The sequence below is a fragment of the Haemorhous mexicanus genome, chromosome Z (assembly GCF_027477595.1).
Source record: "Haemorhous mexicanus isolate bHaeMex1 chromosome Z, bHaeMex1.pri, whole genome shotgun sequence".
NCBI lineage: Eukaryota > Metazoa > Chordata > Aves > Passeriformes > Fringillidae > Haemorhous > Haemorhous mexicanus.
This window is the reverse complement of record NC_082381.1, coordinates 45,951,543-45,967,731: the sequence shown is the minus strand read 5'-3', so window position 1 is coordinate 45,967,731 and position 16,189 is coordinate 45,951,543. Positions and strand designations below refer to the sequence as shown.

The following is a 16,189-nucleotide window of genomic DNA, read 5'->3' as shown; positions in this document are numbered from 1 at the left end:
TCTTGTTAGATGGAAAAGGTAAAAAAACACAAGAAGATTATTTTTAAAGTGTGTTACATCCTACTCTTTCATAAGAACCTAGTTTCATACCACTGTTATGATGGAAAAGAGACTTATGATGCCCAGCGTTGGAGAGAGAGTCACCCTTTCAAGTATTCTCTGATACTGCTTCTGGCTGATCAAAGTGGGTATCATGCTGCATTAGAAGAAGTAAAGTAACAAAGTATCAAAACAGGCTGGAAAACAGACTTTGTATTATCAGACTTCAATCAAACGGAGACAGAAAGGTATTTGGTTTAAATAATCTTATACTTTATTTTAAAACTTAGAAAAAGCAATTATTAGAACATAAAATCTAGTGTTTTAAAAATTCAGCTATATTCTATACTCATAAAATAATGAACTCTAGCAGTCATTACTAAGAGTATGGAAGCTATTTGGTACTCAATATGAATGACATAAAGTGCTGCAATAATTCTTTCTATGCTATATAAATGATTTTCCCCATTAAGCTTGCAGATTTTCTCTGCCTTTTGTTGATGTGCTGCTACACATACCACGAAAGTTTGCTTTGTCTTCAGAATTTCACACTCTGAACAGCCAGTTTAACAAATGGCAGAGCAGAGTTTATGACAGAAAAATAAATTCAGCAGTGATGTTAGTATTTGGGTTTGTTTGGAGGACTTTCTTCTGCTTCAGTTTTATCTTATATTCCATCAGAAAAGTCCTCTGCAGAAAATAGTTTTTCCTCCAACCAGTGTCAAGCTTTTACTTCTTACAATACATATTCAGAAGTATGTAAACTACAGAATAAAAAAATATGTTAGTTGTGGTATTCACATGCCTTCTGAACAGAGAGAAGCTGTGAGACAAGCAGAGAAGAAAGAAAATACAATTCTTATCTCGCTTGCTGTGCCTGTGTTGTGCTAAAGTAGAATGCAATATGCATCCTCCCAAAGTAAGGATGTTTTGTTCCCTTGGCTTATCAGGGCCAAGAAGTGTGTGTGTGGGACTGTCACAGGACAGTCACGAGAGAATCGGAGATGAGTGCAGTTCTGTGCAGTTGTGAGCAAGAGTGAGTGCTTAGCAAATTTAGTTTAGATGAAATGTACATAGTGTAGTATAATAGAGTAATTCATTAGCCTTCTGATGATGAAGTCAAATGCATCATTCTCTCTCCCCTTTGTCAGAGTCCTCCTTGATTTACAATAGTTAGTGGCATATATTCTCCCTTTAGACACAACATGAGACACAATATATGTTGATTCTTTTTCTACCATGTGTCATACCATGTATCATTTATGTTTAGTACTTAGAAAAAGTATCAGATTCAGCATTTATATTCCAAAGTTAATATATAATATATTTCAGTTATGTTTTACAGGTTATTTGCTTAGAAATTTGTCTCAAGAGGTAAAAAGTGATTAGTAAAAAATAATAATCAAGTAAGTAAAGACATATCTGAATGTAAATATCAAGTATAAAAAACATTGATCTGGATAACTATGTAAAAATACTGGTAATTAATTGCATTGTTTTCTCATACAATAGCTTGTACAGACTGTCCCTTAGTAGCATATTACACGGTCAATTAATTAAAGCTTCATTTTCCCAGATAAGATCATCTCATGTAATTCTTTGGTTAACAAGACATACGCTTTCTTAGAATTGTCTAAAAAATAAAGGGGATCAGTAATTGTAGACGGATTAAAACCTTCATCCACAAGTTGAAATTTTTGTTGTTTGAATGTTCCTGTCATTTCCATTTTTTCCTGCAGTAGAGAGAAAGATACATTATTCAAAAACAAGCTACTTTCCTTTTTCTCACATTCACATTTGTTTTTCAAAGTCTTACTTGATGTAAGTCAGTTTATTCTCATTGTGCTGAAAAATGAGCTTGTGTGCTGCTGCAGACCCACACCAGACACGTGGCTGACAAAGCCTAGAGCCCTTTTCTATCCCTGTGCAGTGTTATCTTTATTGTCACATGTGTTGTATGTAGCCCCAGCATGCCCAAGACAATCGATCTTCTTCACTGGGCACATCATAAAAGGAAGCTTCTGAGAGTAAAACCTGTTATTACCAAGAACTCCTTGATAAAACTCAGGAAATTTACTGTATCTATAACTGTTGTCACCTCACAAAAGGGGTTGAAAGTATCACGTACTAAATCAGCCATATTCATATTCAGGTCCAAAGGAACACGGATCTTGACTGTACATTTTGTTTTCAGACTGCTCGAGTGCTACGGTATCCCTTGGAAAAGTGGTGTGAGGCAGCTGTAATAAGACTGTCTTCTCTATTCTAACTACCTCTACACAGCCCAACTTTATGACCTCTCTTCGTCGTCTTCTCTTCTGTCTATATTTCTTAATATATGCAAACAATCTCTGAAGAAAAAAAATTGAGTATTACGTTAAAAAAAAAAGTCAAGGAGCCCTTTTATCTACTTCAGGCTTACCTACAGATTTTACCTACCTGCTCTGGTTGGTCTAGGAAATGTTCTGATATCTCCTAAAGTATGATTATATGTCAGATCAAGCTTTACAGAATCACAAAAGGTTGGAAGAGACCTTCAAGATCATTGAGTCCAACCTGTTCCCTGACACCTCAACAAAATCATGGCACCAATTGCCACATCCAGTCTTTTTTTAAACACATCCAGGGATGGTGACTCCACCACCTCCCTGGCCCAGCTTGAGAGTGTGTCCTCTTGTTCTTTCAGTTGCTGTCTGGAGAAAGAGACCAACCCCCACCTGACTACAGCCACCTTTCAGGAAGTTGTAGAGAAGTTGTAAGGTCACCCCTGAGTCTCATTTTCTCCAGATGAAATAACACCAGCTTTCTCAGCCATTCCTCAGAGGGTTTGTGTTCCAAGCCCCTCACCAGCCTTGTTGCCCTCCTCTGGACACGCTCAAGCATCTCAATGTCCTTCCCAAACTGAGGGGCCCAGAATTGGACACAGCACTCAAGGTGTGACCTCCCTGCTCCTGCCGGCCACTCTATTCCTGACACAGGCCAGGATGGCATTGGCCTTCTTGGCCACCAGGGCACACTGCTGGCTCCTGTTCAGCTGGCTGTGGACCAGCACCCCCAGGTCCCTTTCTGCCTGGGTGCTGTCCAGCCACACTGTCCCCAGCCTATAACGCTGCAGGGGGTTATTGTGGCCAAAATGCAGGACTCAGCTCTTGGACTCTGCCCATCCATCCAACCATTCCAGGTCTCTCTGCAGAGCCATCCTACCCTCCACGACAGCTTAGTGTCGTCTGCAAATTCACCATGAAAGACTCAACATCCTCATCCATGTCATCAGTAAAAATATTGAACAGAACTGGCCCCAGCACAGACCCCTGAGGAACACCATTGGTGAGCAGCTACCAGCTGGATGCAGCCCCATTCACCACCCCTCTCTGGGCCAGCCATCCAGCTAGTTCTGAACCCAGCAAAGAGTGCTCCTGTCCAAGCTGTGGGCTGCCAGCTGTTCCAGGAGTGTGCTGTGGGAGACAGTGTCAAAGGCCTTGCTGAAGTCCAAATAGACAACATCCATAGCCATTCCTGCATCCACCAGGCAGGTCGCGTGGTCGTAAAAGGAGATCAGGTCAGTCAAACATGACCTACCCCTCCTAAAGCCATGCTGGCTGGGTCTGATACCCTGGCCATCCTGTAATACTGCATGATGACACTCAGTATAAATTGCTCCATTATCTTGCCAGGTGCTGCGGTCAGGCTGACTGGTCTATAATTACCAGGATCCTCCTTCCCATCCTTTTTGTGGATGGGTGTCACACTGGCCAGCTTCCAGTCCTCTGGAACCTCCCCAGTAAGCCAGGACTGGTAAATGATGGAGAGCGGCTTCGCAAGCTCATCTGCCAGCTCCCTCATCACCCTAGGATGACCCATTTGGGGCCATAGATTTATGAACATCTGAGCATCTCAGAAATTCTCTGACTGCCTCCTCTTGGATAATGGGGTGACCATTTCTGCTCCCTGACATCATCTACCAACCCAGAAGGACAGCTGTCCTGAGGACAAGCCATCTTCCCATTAAAGACTGAGGCAAAGGAGGCATTAGGCACCTCTGCCTTCTGCTAGCTGCAGATGAGGACATCTGCAGCTACTAAGTTCCCTCCCACATCCAGTAAAGAACAAAGGTTGGTCTTACCCTTCCTTTTGCCATTAATATATTTGTAAAAACATTTTTTATTATATTTTACAGAAGTTGTCATTTTAAGTTGAAACTGAACTTTGACCTCCCTAATTTTTTCCTACATGCTCTAAAAGCCCCCTTAAATACTTCCTGTGAGACCTGACCTTCCTTCCAAAGATGATACATCATAAGTTCCTTCAAAATCTCCTTGCCCATCCAAGCTAGATGTTTACCTCGTCAACTCATCTTTCGGCACACAGGTTCAGTCTGTTCCTGTGATCTCTGTTTTGAAGCACGCCCACCTTTCCTGAACTCCTTTGTTTTTAAGGGCTGCTTCCCAAGGAACTCTTTGAATAAGTCTCCTAAGTAGGCCAAAGTCTGCCCTCCAGAAGTCCAGTGTCTTATTGGTGTTCTTCCTCATTTCACCAAATATCAAGAACTCTATAATTTCATGATCACTCTGCCCCAACTGGCCTCCAACCACCACATCTCTCACAAACCCATCTCGATTTGAAAAAAGCAGGTACAACATAGTCCCTCTCCTGGTGGGCCCACCCACCAGCTGTGACAAAAAGTTGTCCTCCATACACTCTAAAAATTTCCTGGACTTTCTCTTTTCTGCTGTATTAAGTTCTGGGCAGATGTATGATAGGTTGAAGTCACCTATGAGAAAGTCTGATGATCCTGAAAGAGTATCTAGCTGCTTATGGAATAAGTTGTCTACCTCTTCTTGGTTGGGTGGATAGTAACAGACTCCCAGAAGGATGTCAGCCTTGTTGGCTTTCCTTATTCTTATCCATAGGCATTCAACTCCATCTTCATAAGTTTCAACACCTATGGCGTTAAAAGCCTCCTTAATATAAAGGGCCACCCCTCCACCTCTTCTCCCTTTCCTGTCTCTCCTGAAGAGCTTCTAGCCATCCTGTGCAGTGCTCCAACTATGTGAGTCATCCCACCACGTTTCTGTGATGGCAGTTACATCACAGCTTTGCTGTTGCACCATGACCTCCAGCTCTTCCTGTTTGTTACCCATGCTGCATGCATTGGTATAAATGCACCTCAGCTGGGCTGCTGATTTCTCTCCTAACTCAGGCTTCCCACCCTTGGGCCTGCTTTCAGACAGCCCAGATACATCCCCTTCCCCCTTCAGACCTAGTTTAAAGCCCTCTCAGCAAGGTCTGCCAGTTCATGAGCTAAAAACCTTCTGCCATTAACAGAGAGATGTATTCCATCTGGTTCCAGTAGAGCAGGTGCCGTAAAAGTTGCCCCATGATCATAGAATCCGAAATTTTGCCGATGACACCAACCCTTGAGCCACTTGTTAATGATGTGAGTTCTCCTATTTCCTTCATCATTTTTCTCTGCCACCAAAGGGACAGAGCAGAACACTATACCTGTGCCCCTGTCCTACTGACCACTTGACCTAGTGCCCTAAAGTCCCTTTTAATCACCTTGATGCTCCTCTTTTCAATCTCATCACTGCCAGCCTAGAGTATCAGCAGTGGGTAATAATCAGAGGGCTGAATCAGCCCAGGAAGTCTCTCAGTGATATTTTGTACCCAGGCCTCAGAGAGGCAGCAGACCTCCCTGTGGGATGGGTCCGGTCAACATATGGGGCCCTCTGTTCCCCTCAGAAGGGAATCACCCACTATGATTACCCTTCTTTTCTTCTTGATGTTACAAGTGATCCGTCTTATAGATGAGTCATAATTGGGAGGCTCACTGGGCAGACAATTTTCTTCTAAATCATCTGGCTGGCTCTCTAGATCCAGGGCCTCATACCTATTCTATAGCTTAATATGTTTTTAATTTTTTTCCCTTCAAGTTCCACCCTCTACCTTCTTTCTTTCTTGGTTATGACAGCTGTACCAACAGCAATGCATCTATAATGGAGGCATTTAATCGTAAGTTAAATTCAAATTCCAGATACTTGATATCAATGCAATACCCAAGATTCAGATTCCTTCCATTCAGTGTGAAGGGTTTTTTTTGTACAACTGTACAGGAGTGAATCTAGACAAGGTTCTCATAATTCATAAACTGACTACTGCAACATTCTCAAGTCTAATCTTGCTTTCTCACATCAGAAAGCTGCTGCAAGATATATTCCTGGACTTATGAGATAGATACATACATACATACATATTTCACTTCCAAGGTCTTTCACAGATTTTTTGTTTCCCCTCTTTATTCTGAACCAATCTCTGGGTGGTCTAAGATACCAACTTCCATAACTTGTCTTCAAGCAATGACTATTTTTTTCATCTGCTCCTCAAACATAGGGGACTCCTCCATAAACACCTTCAGAAACATTTTTCTGTTTGTCTTTATCATGATGTTTGCAAAACACTTCAGAGAAATGAAAGTGCTCATCAGACTTCATGTATCATGATTATCAATATTCTGTGCTTTTGAAACTCTCATATTTTTTCCTAGCTCTATGTAGTCCAATCTATTATATTTACATTTTTACACTCTGTGGGAGGGACTGTTTTTCCCCAAACTGGACTGTTAGTAGAGCAAAATGGTGCACAAAAAGGATGACTTTGGTGATTATTGTGGTGGCAACAATAACTTATATTTTTTATTCACCTTTCAATTTACCTAGTATCTTTTCAAATGCTTTAATATTTGTCATTGTTACACAGAATATATCATTCCTTTTATTGTGCACAGCCCAATGTCTCCAGTTTTATCTCTAGTTCTCTCTCATTTTCACCGAATAAAATGGATTTTAGATTCTTTTCTCCAGATGCAATTGTTTATGTTTTTAAATCAGAATCTTTTTCTTTCACCATGATTATACTTCTAATCTCCCAAAATCCTTTTGAAAGATCTCTGTCCTTGCTCATTTGTACAGTTTCTCTCATTTAACCATAATCCGCAAATTCATTGACATTTTGTGTAATCGCTTTTCCAGGATTCCATTAATGAAGACAGCAGACAGGACCCGGTCTAAAACCAATCTAGTGATACATGAACAAGCACTTTTTGTTATTCACTTAGCTATTTCTGTGTTTTAATTATGTAGATGTTTGTATACACAGTGCAATAATGCAGCTTACCTGGACTCTTAAGAAAAGGGGACAAGCATAACTCGGTAGATAGGTCACTACTTGCTTATACATTTGCTCCAAGTCTAATGATGCATTGTGCTTTAGAATAAGAGAAGCCATTCCTGCTTTTCCTTCATGATCTGCACAAAAGGAAGTGAGATGACAGTTTTGTATGAATAAATTGACATTGTAATGATAAACCATACAAAAAAAATACCATAGTGCATTAACAAACCAACAGTCATATATCATATTCTGAGTTTCAGTAAAGCTGCAAGATCTCATTCATATTTTATGCAGTATTACATGTATTTGGAGATCACTCAAGTGATCAATTAAGCAATAATGCCATAAATGAGTGTGGCGGGTAAGACTAAATGGAGTCCTGTTCTTGATAGAATCGATAGATGTGGATAAACATCAACAACATTCCTCTCTCAAAAACGAGAGTGAAGAGTGTCTTTCCTGGAGTAGCCAATTATGTCTTCATTTCTGTTTTAGTCTCTTTCTCTTCCCAGTATCTTTTCTCAAAACTGTGGATCTGAATTAACAGAAAGAGCAATTAAAAGTTCTTACTCTTTAGTCTGGAAAAGGAGAACACTGTGGGTCTTTGGTAAAGAACAAAATGGGTAAAAGGTAAAAGCAATGAATTTCAGCTATCAAAATTAACTAAACACTTAAACCTAGTAAGTAACTAAACATTTCAGGCTAGTAGTAACAGCAGAGATGTTCTGCCAACCTTATAGTTGTTTCTGTTGGTTTTAATTTTTTGTTAATGCTATAAAATCTGTAAGGAATTTGATTTTTTTTTATCCTTAAGTGCAATCATCAAGACAGTTGGATAAACTGAGTAGATAAACAGGTAAGTGTTGTACAGGAAATTAGCATCTCTCACACTTTTGAATCTGATTTTCAGACAGTCTCCTATGATGTTTCATGTTCTATGGCTTTAAAATACTGTTCAAGTGAGTGTTCATGCTTCACATGAGAGAAAGTGACACTTCCTCTCGTTTTAAACTCCTTTATCATTTTGTGGTGGGTTTATCCTTGCCAGCAACCAAACATCCAGACAGCTTTGTGCTCAATCCCTTCTGCCATGGCATGGGAAGTGAAGGAAAGCAAGGCTCAAGTGCTAAGGTAACTGCAGTTTTGTAGGGAAACAAAAAGATACATGTACAAGCAAAGCAAAACCAGGACATCATTCAGTATTCCACATCATCAGACAGATGTCCAGCTATTTCCTGCAGAGCAGGGCTCCAAGCAGATTTGGAGCATGCAGCATTTTTTTAGGGAGACAAGGACCACACCCACAAACCTCTCACCCTCTTCTTTTCCTCCAGCTTTAACAACTAAGCATGGCTATCATAGGATACAGAATATTGCTTTGGTCAGTTTCAGATCACTGTACCATCTACCTCTGCTCCCAAGTTCTTGCTGTCCCCAGCATTCTCATGCATGGAGAAAGCCTTCTACTGTGCAAGCTGTGGTCAGTGGTAGCCAAGTACTGTTAAGTTATCAGCACTGTTTTAGTCACTCTTTTAGTTTGGTGCAAAGTAGAGCACCAAACAGTCTCCTGTATAGAAACTTACTTTTATCCCAGTGAGCCCAAACATGTATTTTAAAAAAAGACTTAGCATGAATGACAATCAAGCCCATCCTATCTTATGAAAAATAACAAAAAACCCTATTAAAATAAATTAGTGTATTTTCTTCCTTATAAATTTATTTTTCTCTTTATATTCTTTTTCATTTTTTTCTTGGTTTTATAACTTAACTGTTTGCAGTTACTTTATGAGGCAAAGTGAAATAGCACAACAAAATGTCTCCATGTATTTTCCTTTAGAGTTACTTTAGAATTATCTTGTTTTTATTTTATTTTGGCACATGTGTCTGGATTTTATGCAGATGTGAATTTACTAAATCTTTATATTCTAATTTAGGTTATGTAGCTATCACAAATGTATGCATGGTAGATTTTCAAAAATACTGCTCATTGCATACAGATAAAAAATGCATAATTCTCTGGCTCATTCACAATCGGGTGGTATTTTCATAACCTGCATCTACATTTTAGCTGCATAATAAAGAGATTACTCAATCAAATATGATTCATAGGTTTAAAACATTAAATAGAAAGAGTTAAAAGTGTTAACAATGAACCTGGGAGAAGCAAAATGTATAACTCAAACTTTTACCTGGCACAGACACACCATACACATTTGCTTCTTGTATGAAGTCCAACATTGCAATGACATCAGAAACTTCTGTAGTAGCAACGTTCTCCCCTTTCCATCTAAAATGTGTGAAAAAATAATTTAATCCCATGACATCTGTCCTTTTAAAAAATCTTTAGTAGAAACTCCATTCATTTCAGACTGACACTACCTCGCATCTTTTCACACTTGTCATATTAGAATTTGATCCCCAGAAGACAATGTTGCAACTCACTACCCTACTGGGCATTATAACACTGTAAGGGCCACTGAAGATCCATACAATTGTTTCCAAGTTTTTTACATGTATATAAATGTATCAGAAGTGACCAATCTCTGCTATTTGATACATTTTTCTCCACATCAGTATCCAACTTCCTTGCTCATAGCAAACCCATCACTAGTTATATGCTTATTGAAAAGCATGATCAAAGAGCTGGAATTCCTACAAACTGTTCTGAAAATGAATCATTCAATTCCTCAGGAATATTACTCTCAGAACACTTGTGACAAAATTAAGCCTTCATCATCCACTTCAGAATCATTATAAACTGTTCAATAAATTGAACAGTTCCAGTTGAAAACGACTCCAACCACATTATTCCATTCTATGTATCTTTAATTAAGAAATATGAAATATAATAACTGTACCTGAAGGTATCTCCAATCCTGTCCCAAAAATACAGAAAATTGTCATGGTCTTGAACCATTAGATCTCCAGTATTAAAATAAAGATCTCCCTTCTTAAATACCTCACAGAGTAATTTCTTTTCTGTGTGTCTTTTATTGCCAGCATAACCAAAGAAGGGGTTCTTCGCATTGACTTTGGAGATCAGAAGACCAGCTTCACCTATACAGAGAAGTTGAAGGAATATAAATCCAAAATATCATTGGATATTTCTGCAGCTGATATTAATATTACTTACAGTATTGTCCACACAAATTCACAGTCACTTGTATTTCTTCCTGGTGGCTCACCAGTTTTCTCCCAGAAGGGTCATCTATCTATTGTAAACTCACTAGTAGTTCATAATCCTCTGAAAGTGCACCATTCAAGTTAATATTGAATTGACTCCACACATGTTACTGAGTTTCCATGATGAGTGTCAACTTTATCAGCTTCCTAATGAAAAACTAGTGTTAATCAGAAGCAGGTGCTCAGCCCAGGCACTATGTTCCTCTTTAATCTCTTTTCAGAAGTTTTGAGAACACTGAAATTACCTCAGTTGGTTGGAGCCTGGTGTTAATAATGCCAGGCTTGTGGGTTTCAATTCCTGTGGGGACCATTCACTTTAAGAGTTTGACTTGATCCTTGTGCGTCCCTTCCAACTCAGAACATTCTGTGATTCTGTGACTTCTTAAGAATATTCATTAAAGTGATATAGCATCATCAGTTTACTTTTTGGTGTAAAAAACAAACATAATTTTTTTTCCTCAATAAAGTAGGGAGAGCAGGGGAAAGGATTATCCTCTTATCCTTGTAGAGTACCAGGGTGTTACTTTGCAGAGTATGGAATAATTGTATGAAATAACCTTTTTGGGAGCAGGTTCTAAACAAAATAGCTTACGAGTTCCATTACTTTGTAACAGAGACAAGAATTATAAATATGAAAATATATCAAACTGGTTCCAAAAGTAGGCACAATTTTTATTTAAAAATGCCTCCTTTAAAAAAAGCTTTTCCTATAAACTAGTAGTGTTTAAAGTAGAAGTATTTAGTTCACTGGTAGTGTCACTGCGGCCATAATGCTCTGAAGAAATAAGACATGGGTAAGACAAAGATTATAGACATAGATAATACTTTTCATTAGACTGAGTGGTATAATTAGAAAAAAATTAGACCGAGTGTCTAATTAGAGCATGTGTTCTCTTCACAGGTCAGTCTGGCATCCATACAGATAAATGCCTATAAAATTTCAGATTTTGGTGACATATCATCTTCAAAGTGCCTATGCTTGATTTCCAGCTGTTAGAGAATCTCATAACTCCTTTGAAAAATCTGTGTTAGCTCCCTATTAAAGTTGTCTGCCTGACCTTTAATATGAGATTTTCTTCCTCTGTTTTCAGCTGTTACCTGCCTACAGTTCAGTGTATGTTCCAGTATGTGGTAATGGTAATCATGATTTTTGGTAAATATTTTTAGGACAGCTATAATCAAGCAGTTTTGGTTTTCTGTTGTTTTTTGGTTTTTGGGTTTTTTTTAATTATTAAGCTAAATCACATCACCTAGTTGGAAACACTTAATCTCTCATCAAAAAGCATTTGCTCTAATCCACCAGTCCTTCCTGTAGATCTCTTAGGCAAGCATTTCCTTATGTTAACCTCCTTTCAAAAACACAGATGTCACTATGTATAAATTCAAAGATAATGCCATAGCATCACTTTTGAACACTACTCTTCTGTGAGTACATCCAAGGATCTCCTGAGCCCTTCTGATATCAGCACTAGTATGTTTAATGCTGTTTCATCTGAGATCAAAAATCATATTGTTTTTTTTTCAGAGCAAAGAGTATTAGTTAATTTGGTAAACTGCAGTAATAAAATAGCAAGGCTCCTCAAAACAACTCTCTGAAGTATTTTTATTAAAATCAATAGGCTGTAATATCCTATTAAAACAAAAACTTACCTTTCTTAACTTTTTCACACCAACCATGCTTATTTCTAATTGGTTCATCTTTTTGGAAATCATACTTGATTAAATCAAATGGGAAAAAAAGCTAAAAAAGGGAAGAAGTCGTCAGTTACTCATCTACACAGTGACATCTGGTGGCAGCAAATACACATAAGGAAACCTGTACTCCAGTCTTGCTCATCTGAAAGGAGAGTGCAGTTTCATTTAAAACTGAAAATACTCTGTATGTAAATTTATGCCATTTCCTGAAGGCAAGCAGCATCAAAACAGTTTTGTAAATGAAGACACAGAACTGTCCATTTGTTAAGTTTCTTAACAAGTTACGGGATCTACATCATCAGTGAAAGAACAATGTGAGTTAGCATAATGGAACATTATCCCTACTATTTAAGTGACATTTAATGGTGGTAGCTGACATGATGTGTTCTTGGGGTCTTCTGGCACTGGAAACAGCTAGCAAGGGAGAGGCCTCACAAAGGAAAATCTGCTCCCTGTTGGGTTTTACTGTTGCTTAACTAGCCTCAGCTCCTCCCTCTTGCCTTCTCAGGCTGCTGTATGGTGACAGGAAGTGAGCACCAGCAGAAGGGTACATCCTGCCATGGCTCCAAGCAAACTGAAGGACAAGATACTCCTATCAAAACTAGCAACTGCAGCACTTTTTTTTTTCACTTCTTCTTTTTTTTTTCTTGAATATACAGCATGTGACTATGATTTTGCTTTATTTTTCTGCTGTGATATGAATCCAAACTGGACCTTTAAGAGACAGTTCCAGATACTATTTGGACAACTGTGTTTGCAGTGGTCCAAATTGTCTCTTTATTATTCTAAAGAGACATTTTGCCCTACTTTGGATTCCGTGTTGCCTTCCCAAAAGTAAATATATCAGCAATCTTTAACAACTAGTGAAACCAAGGTAATTACCTTCTCCTGAGGATTCTTGGCAATAGGGGAGCAATTTTATAAAACATTAATATAGACCTGCACTCTTCACAATAAAGAAATGCAATATAACTTAAGGAGGGTTATATGGAAGTGACTGAAGTAAAGGGTAGGATGTTAAAACATAAACCTCTTTCCTTTTCTGCCACTAACTTGGACTAAGTGTTGCATCCTTATCCTAATTTGAAATGCTGTTGTAAATAATTATTTTTTTCTCAAAGAAACCTGAATAAAGAGCAACATGAATCCCACAATTTCAGTCTCATATGGACAAAACTGGTTCATTGAGTCCTTTCAATGTTCAGCACTGTGTTTTTCTTCTACCCTAAGTCTGAAACAAAAAGATATTTTTAACAGTTGATCAAAGGAAAAAGGTCATAGCCTGCAAAATAAAGTAATGATTCATGAACGGGACGCTTATTTTAATTAAGTGAAGGGTAATTATTTTTATTAACCTCAGATTAAATCATGTAACAAAGTCAAGAATTTGAAGGCCAGAAAGTTTGCCTCAATTAGAAAATAATTGATTATTCTTGAGGAACAGAGTGGGAGTGGAGCTTTTTTTCTGCCTGTCTATATTTATATGCTACTCTTCTTCACTTTCTTTCTTTTTACATTGATATTTATTACTTTAATAGGTTGAATATTACCAAATGCAATGAGTAATATAAATAATAAAAATGAAAAGGTATAAAATTAAATGTTACTGGTTTTTTTAAGAATGGCTTAAAATAATGCATCATACAGAGTAGTATTTTGTCAAGATACAGTTTTTGAGCTCTGAAAGGATGAAGAATTATTTTAAGTTCTTAAAAACACTCAGAAACTGTAATTCAGTATCTGAGATCATCTGAAAACTGTTGACACTATTATTATATATAACTATACTATGTTGTATACATATTCTTTTCCCTACAACTTCAGAGTATTAACAAGGTATATTCCAATTATTTCTGAAATAATAATCATGAAAATACTTAATAAATAAAAGAAAGAACCACATCTTGTACTAAATATGCATAATGAAACTATGCACAGTCAGTGCAAACAGCTGTGCCTGCACAAAAGTCTTTTCCAAGCTAAATCATTCCGTGATTCTAAGCAGCTTGCTTTTCATATTAAATACTGGAAAATGAAAGCCCCACAGCAAAGTATTTAGTCTGGGCACAGACTAACATTTGGTTCGCCTCATTATTTAAATTCTAATGGGACAAGGACCTGAGCTGTTGAAGCATTACCATATTATTTTCACTGCATGCAACATTCATCATTTTAATCTACATCTTACTCTCTGAAGCACAACATTAATGTAGCAAACAAAAAGCATCATTTAGTGAGCTGAAACTGAAAGTGCATTAATGTGCAACATTGTCTACTTCTATGCTGCCTAGAGGTCATCTAATAACAGCTTCCCTCACCTGTTTCATTTTTTAATTGATTAGAAATATGTGAATTTAAATATTTTTTTGAAAGTAGTTTTGACATTCCTTATGTTTCAACTTGCACAGAATGCTCAGAAAACCTTTACCAGAAAATAGAGATCACAAGCTTTTTATTACTGGTTTTAAAGATGAAGTATTTTTGAATTCTCTTGGAGAATATCAGTTTCGAAAACAAAGCATTACATGTATTAGATTTAGTTTCAAGCATCTTTAAAAACTGAAATGTAAGAAAAAAGAATTGGAGCATAGTGTCATCACATCTTAGAGACAGTTTTTAAAATACACTTGAAATACCTTATTTACGCTGTAAAGAGCAGATGCATAGGTACTTCACACAACTTTGTGAGTCAAAGTAAACAAAACCAAGAAACAAATCTTTTAAGCTATGTTTGATATTAACTGAATCATGACATGTAAGAATAGAGTACCTTAGAAAACACTTGTAGTACTTTAGATTATTTTTGCTCAAAATTAGTCAAAGGAGAAGAAACAGCATTAATTTTCATTGGCCAATGAACTTAGGAGCTTCCATTGCTTGGATTACACATCAGTATTCTTCCTTTTAACCCAGTTTTTCAGGATTTTAAAATTTGCTTAAAACTAACTTTGTTTATTTTTAAGCAAAATAATTTGTCTTCTGCCACAAGTTCTATGACTGCATGAAGAAGTGCATAATACTAATTCTGAATGGCTGTGTGAAAGATCTAAATGTTTCACAGCTCAAAGCTGATTTTTGTCTATACACTTTTGTGTAAGAGATTTGGATTCCTGTGATATTTTCAGTATCTTTGCTTAAAATAATGAGAAATTACATTTACAGATAAAGTTTGGGTTTTTTCTTTTTTTCCTTTTTTTTTTTTTTTTTTTTAATATAATGCTTTTCAGGTGAACATGCCCTGGGTTATTTTTAGCCCTTCTTATAAGCTTCCTTGGATCTCATTAATCCCAAGCTCCCTTGTTGTTTGTCATCACTCAGAATTTATTTTAGTATAAGAAAGAGATTTATATATTGATAGACACAATTGGGGGTCTTCAAGAGGGTCATCAAGATTTTTCCCATTTCACATCTATATAAATACACACATAATGTATGTCATATATAACATAATTGATTATTAACATTACCTAGACACATATGTATGTCAGACGTAAAGATTAAACAGTAATTTATTATATTACTGTGTTAATCAAGACGTATTTTTTGTAAAAAAGTTTCACCAGCTGAAAAGCTATTCAGAAGCTTCTACTTTTCTGTTCATTGACTATATATATATAAAACATCTTTATTGAAAGATTTATTCCTATTCTATGAGGAGGCTTTCAAGCACATGAACCAATCCCTCTAATTTAAAGAATACAGTGTGAAAAGAAAGAAGTGCAAACAAGAGCACTGCTTTTAGTTAACATCTTAAATACAGTGACTTCTGTATTTAATTTAAATGCTGTAACATTTCATCTGTTTCTTTCTATTACCTGATGTCTTCCAATATTTCTATGAAAATAAATATGTTCTGTAGAACCTTAACATTTATCACAAGCATTTATCCGCAGCCCTTAGCAGTTACTGGTAGAAAAGTTACTTTGCTCACTCAGAGCTCAGGTTGCCTCTTAGAGCTGTACTTTTTATCTGTATTTCACCTTTACAAACTGTGCCATTGTCGCTACCTACAACAGAATGCACTCCTATTTTTTTTTCTTTCCACCCACCCTCCCCCCCAGTAAAAATGTTATACTGTGAAGTTTTCTGCTATTACTCCTTC

The 16,189-nt window shown here is 37.2% G+C and overlaps 1 protein-coding gene across 2 annotated transcripts in view; it reads right to left on the bottom strand.

Annotated features, from left to right (window-relative positions):
- Positions 1-290: 290 nt before the first annotated feature.
- The window catches only part of SLC27A6 (solute carrier family 27 member 6), a 41,424-nt gene continuing 25,525 nt past the window's right edge, over positions 291-16,189 (bottom strand). For both annotated transcript variants that reach the window (XM_059873570.1, XM_059873569.1), the window contains exons 6-10: positions 12,043-12,133; positions 10,068-10,266; positions 9,399-9,496; positions 7,213-7,343; positions 291-1,772 (exon numbers count right to left, since the gene is read on the bottom strand). In XM_059873570.1, the coding sequence (XP_059729553.1) occupies positions 1,596-1,772; positions 7,213-7,343; positions 9,399-9,496; positions 10,068-10,266; positions 12,043-12,133 (696 nt within the window). In that variant the 3' untranslated portion in view covers positions 291-1,595. The remainder of the gene's footprint in view (positions 1,773-7,212; positions 7,344-9,398; positions 9,497-10,067; positions 10,267-12,042; positions 12,134-16,189) is intronic.